Source organism: Quercus lobata, chromosome 3, assembly GCF_001633185.2.
Source record: "Quercus lobata isolate SW786 chromosome 3, ValleyOak3.0 Primary Assembly, whole genome shotgun sequence".
Classification (NCBI taxonomy): Eukaryota; Viridiplantae; Streptophyta; class Magnoliopsida; order Fagales; family Fagaceae; genus Quercus; species Quercus lobata.
The window spans coordinates 65,065,555-65,078,516 of record NC_044906.1 but is presented as its reverse complement, the minus strand read 5'-3'; the positions used below and the strand labels follow the sequence as shown (position 1 = coordinate 65,078,516).

At 31.5% G+C, this 12,962-nt stretch overlaps 1 protein-coding gene across 2 annotated transcripts; it reads right to left on the bottom strand.

Moving 5' to 3' along the window:
* Positions 1 to 1,386: 1,386 nt before the first annotated feature.
* On the bottom strand, positions 1,387 to 5,036 carry LOC115982869 (probable serine/threonine-protein kinase PBL3). Of its 2 annotated transcripts, none has more exons than XM_031105604.1 (4): positions 4,912 to 5,036; positions 3,192 to 3,514; positions 2,922 to 3,057; positions 1,387 to 1,451 (listed from the first exon to the last, which is right to left on the bottom strand). In XM_031105604.1, the coding sequence occupies exons 1-4, from the start codon at positions 4,934 to 4,936 to the stop codon at positions 1,438 to 1,440; spliced, it is 498 nt and encodes a 165-aa protein (XP_030961464.1). In that variant the 5' UTR covers positions 4,937 to 5,036; the 3' UTR covers positions 1,387 to 1,437. The 2 variants fall into 2 exon arrangements, with proteins under 2 accessions (XP_030961464.1, XP_030961463.1); XM_031105603.1 differs by lacking the exon at positions 1,387 to 1,451 and adding an exon at positions 1,620 to 1,817.
* Positions 5,037 to 12,962: the final 7,926 nt, after the last annotated feature.

Below are 12,962 nucleotides of genomic sequence, written 5' to 3'. Positions count from 1 at the left end.
AAAAAAACAATTTTCTTGTGTTTTTAAAATCAAAAACATGTTTGGTTAGTTAAAATTTTTAAAAAAAAATTCTAAAGAAAAAAATAGAAAATTTGTTTAGCAATTTTGATGATTCTGAAACAAGATTATATACTTTTTACAAAAAGCAAATGAAAATCATTATCCAAATATGTAATGTAGCACATAGGGTGATTACAATTTTACAATAAGGCTATATGTTATATAGTTTATACTCTATGTGCACAAAGCTATATGGTATCCTATGCGAGAGAAGAGAGGTGATTAAAAAAGAAAAAGAAAAAGAGAGAGAGTGCAAGATAAAGAGAGAAAATCCTTTGTGAGAGAAGAGAGGAGATAGAAACTAAAAAATACTTAAATTTGTTGTCACTAAGATTTGAAATTTGGCGCTAACTCATTAAATGTAACAGATTCATTAAATCAGACGCATGTTTTCATTGACTTTTGAAAATTAGAAATTGAAAACAACTTTTTGTTTGTTTTCAATTTCCTTCACAAATTGAGTTTTGAGAATAATTTTTTTTTTTTTTTTTTTTGGTCCATTTTGAATTACCAAACAAGTTTTTTAGTATCAAAAATAGAAAATTGATTTTGGAAACAAAAAATAAAGGGAAATAATAGTTACCAAACATACCCTCATAGTTTCCACTTCATATTCTTTATGATAAGTAATTAGAACTTTTAGATTTGGACATTACATCTCTACAATGCAACTTCAAGTGCTGAATTTTGTTTCTCTTTTTCCTTTCTGAATTTAATAAATAAATAAATAAAAATAAAAACAGAAGAAGAAAAAAATTCATAAGATCAAATTTCTCCTAAAAAAAATATATCCAATCCAATGATCAATTTTTAATGGTAACAATAATGCTTAACATGGATATGTTATGGACCTGTGGCAACATATTCAGGTGCTATAGATCCATAAAATATATTCTTTGAGTAGTAATCGAAACTACAAGATTTGGACATTACATTTCTAATAAAAGGGTTTGACTTACTTCGAGACTTTTTTTAAAAAAGAATATCTTTTTGTTTTAATGAGAGATTGTCAAATCACTCACTAACTAAATAAAAAGTTGGGATTAAAACCCACTTGTCATTGTATATTTAAAATAAAATGACATATTTTGTTAAAAATATACTAGAGATAAGCCACACCCTTTCTAAAAAGCAACTTCAATTGTTGAATTTTGTTTTTCTTTTCCCTTCTAAATAAAATTTGGGAAAAAAAAAATTAGAGCTATATAAGATCAATTTTCTCTTAAAACAATATATATATATATATTTATCGATATATATTTAATCCAATTATCAATTTTTTAATAGTACCAATAGTGCTTAAAATGGATATTTTACGGACCTGTAGTAACATATTCTCGTGCGGCAGCAGCCTTTGAGGGCCCATGATCAGAAATCTTAGCATTGAACTCCTGCATCCGCAATGCCCAATTAATTTAAATATACAATGTTTATACAAATTACTTCCAAACAAAGTAAGATTGGGTTCGGTGCTCTTTGCATTGGATCCATTGAGACGCATATACGAAATATTTGACATGTGCGAGCATCTCAACGAATCTAATGCACAGGAACACTTGACCCAAGCCAATTCCTAAATATAACCATTGGCTTGCTCTTAATTTAGCATATCGCATCTAATAGGATATTAGAAGCCTTGAAGTCAAGATATATGACGTGTGGTTTGGCCTCATGAAGAAAACAGAGCCCTCTAGCAGCACCAATGGCCACTTTGATCCTTATTTCCCAGGAAAGTGATTGTGGACCTTGTGGCCCTCCTGTGGTACACAACATAGCGTCAAGGATCACAAACGATTCTCATAGCCATGCCGAGAACTTCCATAATATCCTAACATTACATTTGAGAGCCAAACTGAGAGTTAAATTATATTGCCAGAGTGGCAGTTTGAGTGTGTCAAGACACAGTTAGGAAAGAAAAAAAAAAGTGTATATAGATATATATATATATATATATATATTTTTTTTTTTTTTGACAAACGAGGATATCTTTTTTTTGACAAACTAGGATATCCACCTTTTCGAGTATCTTACTATTCCTTTGGGTATATGCAGTCCCCCCATCTCACACGTACCAGATTATTACACGGAAAAATTTCATGGGATGATCAAGAATATTGAGCTTCTCGAAAAATATTTAAAACTGCAAGAAATTTGAATTTATAATTTCACAACAAACAAAATGAAATAACAGTTTTGATCTTTCAAGTTTGCCTCGTAGTGATCAAGAATATTGAGCTTAGCGAACAATGACTCAACAGGATAATCTATTCCAAAATAGAAGATGAAAGAATTGTCTATGTTGGTTGACTCGACAGACATTGATATGTGCTTACCAAGAAAGCACTGACACGGCATTTTGCTTGTTGTGCCCATGTCATATGTGTATGGGACACGGCATATTCTAATTTTTAAATATCATTTAATAGTTATGTATTTACTTTAAATTGATATATGTTTAATATTATATGAAAAAAAAATACTTAACAATATATGGAAAATATAAACAAAAATATATTTAATAATTAATTAATATACATATTCTCACCGTATCTGTGTTATACTTTTTCAAAAATTGTCATGTCACCATATTGTATCTATGTCCATACCCGTGCAAGTGCTTCCTAGATGGTTACCCTCTGTTTGGATGTCATGAACGCTCAAAAGAAATTTGAGATTTTACATCTCTGCTACTTTGTTTGGAGGAACAAGCATCTGAATTAGGCACCATAAACATTTAAGCAGACTTCATTTTTTCTCTTTTTTCTCTAAGGAACCAAACAGATAAAAGACCCCATGTCTCATTGTTATGAATGAGCATAAGAATTAAGAATCTAGTAAGTATAAACATAAGTAGGACATACTTTTAAATAGATGATTCTCTAAACTCCCTTTAGGCATGAACTCATAGACCAAAAGCCGGTTCTCACCCTCGAGACAGTACCCAATTAGCTTAACCAGATTTGGATGATGAAGTTGGCCAATATAATTAACTTCATTCTGGAATTTGAGACAATATCAGTAATTACGCCATGAATAATAACTAATAAGATTGCATAGAGGAGTCTAACAGCACCCCCCCACCCCAAAAAAAAAAAACCCAAAAAATATGAATACAATAAGAAGAGACCTACCAACCACTTCTTGTGGCCTTGGAAACGCTCAGATTTAAGCTTTTTGACAGCAATAGCCATTCCTGATCCCGGCTTTGCAGCTAAACAATAGTATTCATCAATCCATCCTTTGAAAACATAACCAAATCGTCCCTCACCAAGAAAACTGTCCGGGTGGAAATTTCTGGTGCTGTTCTTTAGCTCATTGAAAGTTAAGGCTTTCAGATTTGGAGATGATAATATTTCACTTGAAGCATTGCTCTTGTCACTGAAAGATTGAATGGTCAGACTGGAAGGAGCTGATGAACGCTCGGTTCTGATGGAAAATTTTGGGACTCTTGATCCTGGTAAGGGAAGAAAGAGTTCCTTATAGCACAAAAAACTTATGCAGGCAATTTCTACCACAACTCAAGAGCCAATCAATCTCAACCAGCTTATACCTATTTTGTACTATTCCTTAAGTAGAATTATCATAGTTCAAACATCACCATGCTAGAAACATATTTTGATCTTAATACAAAATGCATTATGCTCTTATCTCGTATAATTCCTTAGTTCATTTCCAACAGTAAGTACTGGTAAATGTAAACTATCAATTATCTTATGTAAACCTTTCATCCACCACTTTTTCCAATGCTTAGGGAATCATAAAGTGTGACTGTTTTTATGGATCCTATGTATCTTTTAAATAATAAAATTCCATCCTGGTTTCTGTACATAAAATCACCATATTTTCATTTTGGAACATATAATGTGAAGACTCAAATTCACATGCTCAGTGGTGTTAGAGATATATGAGATGTATATCTAGGGATTGGGCTTTTAGGACTACGTTATTAGGCTAATATATATAAATATATATATATATATATATATCTAACAAGTGGCAACCAATTGTGAAATAAATATGAAAATCTTTTTAAAAATATATAATTTGAAATCCAAAGCAAAAACCAACTTTAGAAAGTCTTAAAGCATACAGATAAATTAGATTCTTCAAACAGCTAATTTATGAAAATCACTCGCAAGGTAAACCAATAATAAAATAATATTAGATAGATCGCTGGTCGACCAGTTCCTACCCCCAAAAATAAGACCTACATAAAGATTCGAACCCCCAAAAGAAAGAGTGGGATACAATATGCATTTAAGCCTAAACTATAATCGTTGAACAAGAACAGAAATGCAGAAACACGCAAAAATACACCACCATTAGAATCACAAATTATCTAAGTAAGGCGCGCAGATAGATACTATAACAACCAAATAAACTAAAACCGCACTAAAAATTCTATCTTGGCCATGATTTAGAAAAAACATCTGCCATTTTCTGAACATTGATTAGCAGAACATAAAACCAGGGCCAAAACCCAGAGAGAGAATATTCACATAACGCCTACCAAAAATTTTTTTTCTTCGTAAACACAAGCAAAAAGAGCTCAAATTTACTTGTAAAAAAAGCTCAAATATTCAAAAGCGGCCACCCCAAATCAAAAACAAACAAAAAAGACCACCAAACCCAGGAAACCAAACCCAAAAAATCACAAATTTTAAGCCATAAAGATTCTGTCAATTATCCTCCAAATTTTATAACACACATCACCAAAAAACTTGCACATAAGAAAAAATAAAAACCAATCTTTAATAGAAAATTCAGGCCAAAGAACTAACTACTACCAAAATAGAATTGATTATAAGTTACCAGAAGTGGCATGAGAGATTTGAGCTGTATCTACTTTACCTGAAGAATCTAGGCAGTTGCCCATAGGATATTTTCTCTCTTACAAGACACAATCTTTGCTTGCTATTCTTAGCAACACATCATGGATTAACATGAAACCTCGGAAGAAAAGGAAAAATGAGGCAAAAAAAAAAAAAAAAGTGAATGACCCAGAAGTCTCCACGTGAAGCTAGTTTAATTTGTTTGCCACTAACTTGGTGGAGATTTCTGAAAAGTTACGTGAGGCAAAAAAAAAAAAAGGGTTTTGATTAAGAGAGACAAAAAGGAAGAGGAAGGAAACTGAGGAGAAAACGCAGAGAAAGACACAACTTTTGCACGATTTTCCCTTTTTCTACTGTAAAGTGTAAACTATAAAAAGAGGGAAGAGGACCAAAGTAGAGGAGGAAGTATACCTTGCTGTTTGGGGTGTATGTTTCCTTCTATTTGAACTTCTTTCATTCCCTCCCATATTTATTGGGATGCAAGACACGTGTTCACTTCAAAAAAACCAAATTATTTTTTTTTCATTGAAACCTTTTAAATGTGAAATAAATAATTTGGTTTTTAAATTAGAACATAATAGAATTTGTCAAAGGCCTTATAGCAGAATTGACACCTCCCCATGCACAAAGTGCTTGGAGATCTAGAAGGAAAAGGGTTCGAGTTGCGGAGTTAACAGCATGTTGTAATTATCTCTAAAAAAAAAAACATAATAGAATTTCTATTTTGTATCGAAAGTAAATAAAAGAAATGACCTCAAATTTCTCAAGATTTGCTTATTCCTCTAGATAATTTACTTTTTTTTTTCTTTTTTCATTTCGCAAATTTTTAATTGTAACAGGTGTTTTTAGAGTAACGGTTAATAAATCATTTTATAAAAGTTTTTATTTCCCTTTTATAGGATATATAATAATAAAAAAACCGTCAAATTTTTTTTTTCCTTTTCTTATAAAAAATTTCTAAAAAATATATTATAAATTAATGTCCTTAGGGAATCAGTTAACTTTTCCATAAAACAAAGGCGAAATGGACGATGAGAAACATAGAATAATGGGTCTATGCATTGGGTGTGTTTTAAGGGTTTGTCTACTATAAAATTATTGAAATCCATTTTTATTTATACAAACATCAAGAATCTGTTTGCAATATTGGCAGTGCTATGCCGGTGCTAGTGTATGGCCATAGTGGTGGTAGGTCTACTATGGGAAACTGTTGGCGGTCTGGTGCGTTTGAAAGGGAGGTTGGTTGTTGAGAGAATAATAAATTGGGTTTTTTTTAGGTGGCTTGTTTTCTGCCTTTGGATATTTTATTTGACACATGTCTTGCATCCGGATAAAAAATGAAGAGAATGAGAGAAATTTGAATAGGAGGAAAGCTGAACCCTTTTTCATAAATTGAGTTCTACATCTCCAAATTTCCTTATCCATTTTTTTCCTCTCCTCTCATTCTCACTTTTCCTTCTTCACTTTATCCTCTCATTCTCACTTGTAAATAGATTCACCATTGTAAATCTGTCTTTTTGTTCAATTTTATGTTTTCCTTTTTCTTGAGCTTTTTTGTTTTCCATCAACAAACACTAGCATCCATGTGTGCCATGGATCAATGAATGTCTTGGTGGAAACTTAATGCCTTATTTAATTAGCATCACGCTATTTATTTATTTAGTTTACCATGTACAAGGACGTTAAAAAAAATCAATATACATTGTTATTTCTTAAAGTTTACATGTTAGGCGCTTTTAGTCCCTAGTATCTCAAATGAGTGTTTTTAGTCCCAAAATATTTTAAAATATAATCCCTTCATGTAGTTCTGTTAGTTTTCTTATATATGTTGCTAACGACGCAAAGAGGTGGCATATAATGAGTGGCAACTCATTTTTTATTTTTCTTTAAAAATATTTACACACTGGCAATCCCAATCCATAGCCATACAATATTGGTACTTTTCTCAATTGAAACCCAAACTCGAGAGGTTAAGAGTAAGAGGAATAGCTCTAATCAATCAAAATAATAAATATGGCATACATTCAAGATTTCTCTTTCTCTTTGCCATCCTCACAAGTACAAGAAGAATAGCCTTTTCAACTATCAAATAATCAAACAATAGATAATTGTATAAGAGAGATAGAATTAGAAACACACAATCTAAAAAATGTAATATTAAATATATGGGTTTAAAAAAAAAAGGGTTAAAGACTTTAAAATTTCAATGAAAAATTTATAAATATAATCATTAAAATCTTTTTAAATATTGAATTCTATATTTCAAATTCAAATTTATGTATAAAAAATGACATTAATTAATACAGATTAAACATTTCAAAATGAGTCAACCCGACTTGATGCAAATAACAAAGTGAGTTCTTTTGAGTTAATTGAGGATTAAGATTTAACAAATAATTGACCCACTTATTAATTATGCCAAAAAGAAATGACCCATTTTAACACAAATCCATTTACCCTAAAAACTATCTCACCAAAAAAAAAAAAAAAAAAGAAGAAGCTAAAATACGAAGTGCACCATATAATTTTACTGGAATTCATTTTAATTCTCCAACTTTATTTTCGTTCAATTAAGTCTTTTAAATTTCAAATCTATTTAATTTAGGCTTTTAAACCAATTTCGTTAAAAATTTTCTTTATGTAATTAACTAATGAAAAATATTTTTTTGAAAAAAGAATTCTTATATAAATTAATCTATAAAATATTTTTATTGATTTTATAGAAAATTAATTTTTTAATCACTATTCTTTTACAAAATTGGATAGAAGACCTGAATTAAATAAATTTAAAATTTAGAGAATTTAATTGAATGAAAGTAAAGTTAAATGATTAAAATGAATTTCACTCCAATTTATAGAATACAATTTATATTTTAGCTCAAAAAAATATATCAAATTGTATCTAAATTGTGCGCACAGGTCAAGTCAAACCCCAGTAAATGGTTAGTCATTAACTATATATTTTACCATTTATGGTCCCATTCAAAACTCATCCAGCCCATTAACTTGCCACCCATTGGTCAACCATGTATGATTTAACCCCATGACTCTTGGATCAGAATTAGAGAGCTGGGTCATTGGGCTTTATTTTGAGGTAAATGGGCCTCATTGGCCCTTTTCTTGTGAATATATAATAAACGCCATACACTGCTGGCAGCTAAATGGGCCTCATTGGATCGTTTTTTTTTTTTTAATTTATTTTATTTTTGATTATTGAATGTTATAATTAAATTGTAGTCTAATTATGATTTTTTTTTTTTTTTTTGGAAAAATGTTATATATGTTTGGGTCTCTAAGATTTGGGTCCTGGAATTTGAAATTTTCTTTTTTAGTCCTAAAAAAGTTGTACTAACGAGTCTTGTTATCTCTCTTTTTTCTTTTCTTTCTTTTTTTTTTTTTGATTGCCTTTCATTTCCTAGCCACTTCTATTAATTCTAATTTAACATAGTAACATTGTTGGTTATTAAGTATTGTTCAAGGTTATTTGAACTGTTGGAGTGTCAATTAAATTGAAGCTTATTTTGATTAGCTTCGAAATATATGTGGAGTAATGCATATTAACTAGATCAGATCTTCCTCTCATTTCTCCATATTTCTTCATGTTATGATTTTTGCTATCATTTTCATTCAGATTTCTCATGTTTCTTGGTTTCTCTCAATTCATCTGCAAGCTTTTCTTTTTTATTTTGCAGGCATGTCTAGAAGTGGACAATGTTGCATATGGAGGTACTCCTTGCCATTACAAGGTAATAAAGAAATATTAAATGTGATATAATTTGCTGAAGAACCTCTTCTTCTTTCTTTTTTTTTTTCCTTTTTTTTTTAGTTGAGGATTCTTTTAATGCTTGTTGCTTTGCTTGATAACATTGTTAGGGTATGTTTATTTTAAGTGAAAAGTTGGTGAATGGAAAATAAATGAGAGAAAAGTGGAGAGAAAATTGTTGGAGTAGTTGTTTGATTAGGAAGGAAAAGGTGAGAAAAAACTAATGGGATCTAGGTATTTTTTCTTCGGGCCCACCAAAACTCAGTCTCTCCAACTTGGAGAGATTATAGGGAGAAAACAAGGAGCTTTCCTTGTTGCTTTTGGACAAATATACTCCCAACAAAACTGGATGTTTGGCCTTTTGGCTTTTTTAAATTTTATTTTGGTGTGTGTGTGGGTCTTTTTCTCGACGTTTCCAGTTTCCTTCTTATCCTTCTTTTTTTATTCTTTTTTTGAGTGCTCATATATGTTTCTTTTCTCATCAATTGTGGTAGGGATTTTTTTATTTTTTATTTTTTATATAGAAAGCAATTTTTGATTAATTTCTTATGCTTTTTTATTTTTTATTTTGTTTCATTTCTTATATTTTTTTTATCCTTCCACTTTTTCATCCTCTCCTCATTTTCTATCCTCCCACTTTTCCATCCTCCCAATCAAACGGACACTTAAAGTGAAGAATGAAAGGTTCTTACTTTGTAATGGGATTTTTCAGAAAATAACTACAAAACCCAAACAATATCATTAGTTAGGAAACGTTTGAAACTATTTTGGAATATAACAACTCGAGTTCAGAGGGGACGATTTCCTGGGTTTTTTATTTTATTATTGCGAGAAATCGAGTTGAAAGAACTCGACTTCTAAGCCTGGAAAACGAGTCCAAAGGACTCGGTTTTAAAGCATGGAAACCGAGTCCCTTGCACTCGGTTTCAAAGCCTGGAAACCAGTCCAATTCTCACTCCCATCCCACAGGCGAGGCAGAATTTGTACAACAACAGAACTCAGATATAGGCATAATAGCCAGAACTGGAGATTTTTAGTTCATTGACATTGTTGTCAATGCATCCCTTCTGATTTCTGGTCCTTTCATATTTATTCTGTCCTCAAGGTTAAAATCAAATTTTCAAAAAAAATAAATAAACTGGAGATTTATTTTTGTGAGGTACTTCGCCAACCACTGAGGGAGAAAGATGCGAGGCGGAGACAGACCGACGGAAGCGAAAGGCAACGACGGCGTCGGAAGCGAGAGGCAGCGACGGCGACGATGCCGGCGAAGGAGCGACGTCTCGTGAGAGAGAGAGACTGAGAGTGAGAGGACTGAGAGTGCAAAGACTGAGAGTGAGAGGGAATGAGAGTTTGAACTTAGCTTTTTTTTTGTGTGTTTGGTGTGTGCTGAAGTGCTGTTTGGTTTTTTTGAGTGCGTGAGTTTGTTCTTTTGAAAACAAACCAAGTTCAATGAACTCGGTTTGCAAGAATGGAAACCGAGTTCATTGAACTCGATTTATACCTATAAAAATTGACTTTAATAAACTCGGTTTGCAAGAATACAAACCGAGTTTATTAATCTCGTTTTCTAGTCTTACAAAACGACTCCTACGAACTCGATTTCTGGCATATCAGACCCACCTGGGGGACAGTGCAAAATAGGAAAATCGAGTAAACCATACTCGATTTTATAGCATACAAATCGACCCCTCTGAACTCGAGTTGTTATATTCTAAATTAGTTTCAAACGTTTCCTAACTAATGATATTGTTTGAATTTTATTGTTATTTTCTAAAAAAACCCCTTTGTAATTAGTTGGTGATGTATATTGGATAAAATACAAAAACAAAACTTATTACCTCAATATTATACCCTGTATTTCTCCATAACATTACACCTATGTAATCATAAACTTTAAGATGAACTTCAATTAACATCTTAAATTCAAGTTTTTATTTTTGTATTTCTGCATCCCAATTTTGAATCTCCAATCTACCCTAAAAAAAGAAGCTAACTTTTTGTACATAGAGTAGATTAATATGTTCAGATGCTTGTCAATAAGCTCTAACTCAAATGACACTTCCTTCTTTTTTTGTAAGAATAAGATTAATAGATGGAAGGTGAGGCCCTCTTAGTAGATATAGATATATATATATATATTTAAGATAAACACATAGATAAATTACATATGACCAATAAATTACATATGTTAAGAGTTCCTTAAATATTTTCAGATGGGTTAGGATAACTCCAAAAAAAAAAAAATATATATATATATATATATATCTACTAATTTTTTTCCAAATATGTTGTGGGGGGGGGGGGGGGGGGTGTCCAGGCCCTTTTGGTCCCAATGTGGCTCCACCATGGGAATCAAGTGAGTTTGATGGAACAACTAGTTACTTTCCATTAGGTTGTGATTGGTTTTAGGTTGGTTTAGGATTTTGACTTAACACTGATTTTGCCCATTTTATTATATGGATTTTATTATTTACTTATGAATTGTTATTATATATATATATTGTTGGTTTCTTCTTTTGGCATGGTCTGTATTGGGATCTTACTTGTTTTTTGAGTTTTGACTGGCAGGTATGGTGTATTAAGCGTAAGAGTGTTGTTTGGGTGAGACCCACTTGGTGTAAGACTCCATTAATTACACTTGTAAGATCGGTTGGTTAAATTGACGACTTTGGGGCTGTTTGGATTTACTGTTTTCATAACTTATAACTCTGTTTCCATAACTCATAACTCAAAAATGGTGGAACCCATGGCTGAGAAGTCCATTTGATTTTTGTTTTCAGTTTTTGTTTCTATCGCTCAATTATCTGATTTTTGAGTGATGAGTTATGGAAATTGAAAACACATTTTAGGTATTTTCAGTTTCCATAACTCTGTTTTCAATGACATTTTCGTAATTAAAACTACATACTATATCCCATAGTTAGACTTTTTGCTCTCTCCAACACACTTTATTTTCTATTATCTTTTTTTCTTTTTCTTTTTTTGTCTTTCACGGGTTTGGGACACACCTTTCTCTATTCTCTCCTCTTCTTCTTCTTCTTTCTTTCTTCTTTTCTTTCCTTTTCAGGTTGGTTTATGGGTTTGGTTGCATTTTTTTTTTCCATTCCTTTTTCACTGGTTTTTTTTTTTTTTTTTTACTAGGTTTCCATTCCTTTTTTTTTCTTCTTGAGTTCGTCGAGGTTGTCGCCGCTATTGATGTTGATGTTGTTGTTGCTGCTGTTGTGGTTGTGGTGGGTTTTGGAGTTTTTAAGGAGCTGAATGTCGTTGTTTGTCACTGTGGGTTGTAGCAGCGGCTGCAACGTGGTTTTTTTATTTTTATTTTTTTTATTTTATTGTTTGGGGGTTTTTGGAAAAGAAAAATACTGAATAGCTTAATAAATTACTGGATAGCCATTTGGTTATATTGTAGATTTGGGAAAAGCATGAAAATAAGGATCATGGTGGGCTTGATTAAAATATGTGTTAACATGGATGAAGAGAAATGCAGAGAAAAACATGGGAAAATGAAGAGAAAAGCAGAGAAAAATGAATGGGAGAGGCGGGGAAAAAGAAAAAAAATAAAATAAAATAAAAATAAGAGAGAAAAGTCAACTGACATTGGGTCAGTGATGGGTCCCTTTTTTTTTTTTTTTTTTTTTTTCTGGTTAAAAACATAACTGATTGATGGTGCAAAGCATGTGTGGTATAGAAAATTGGGATATTTTAAGTGATGAGTGATGAGTGACAAAAATTAAGTGAGCAGTGATGAGTGATGACAAAAAAAAAAAAAAAAAAAAAAAATCCAAACAACCCCTTAATTTTGTAAGGGGGAAAAATTAATGAATTTGGATTTTGGATTTTCACTGATTTTTCTTATCTTGTTAGGTTGGTGCTTGATTTTTAGTTTTTTGGTTTTTAGTTTATTTATTGGAATTAAACAATGATACATCTTATTTACTACTCTTTTTTTTTTTTTTTAATGGCAAGCACGTGCGGTGCTGCTCTAACATGGCTTTCTTTTTTTTAAAATTTTTTTTTACCCTTCCCTTACCTTTAATGAGTTGTCCTGTAAAAATCTCCTCCTTTTTTTTTTTTTTGGCTGAATGTCTTGTAAAAGTCACTTTGCTTCTTTTACTACCTCATCAATGCATGGACCACACGTTTCTTTCTTTAGGAATAGATTTTTTAACCATTACTTTTACCTATGCTTTTCACATTCTCATAGTCACGCACACATTCCAATACTGTAAAAGTAAGCTTTACATGGCTCTAGAGGTGACAACACATTGAAAAAGTTAAGTTACACTGACACAAATATAAGTATA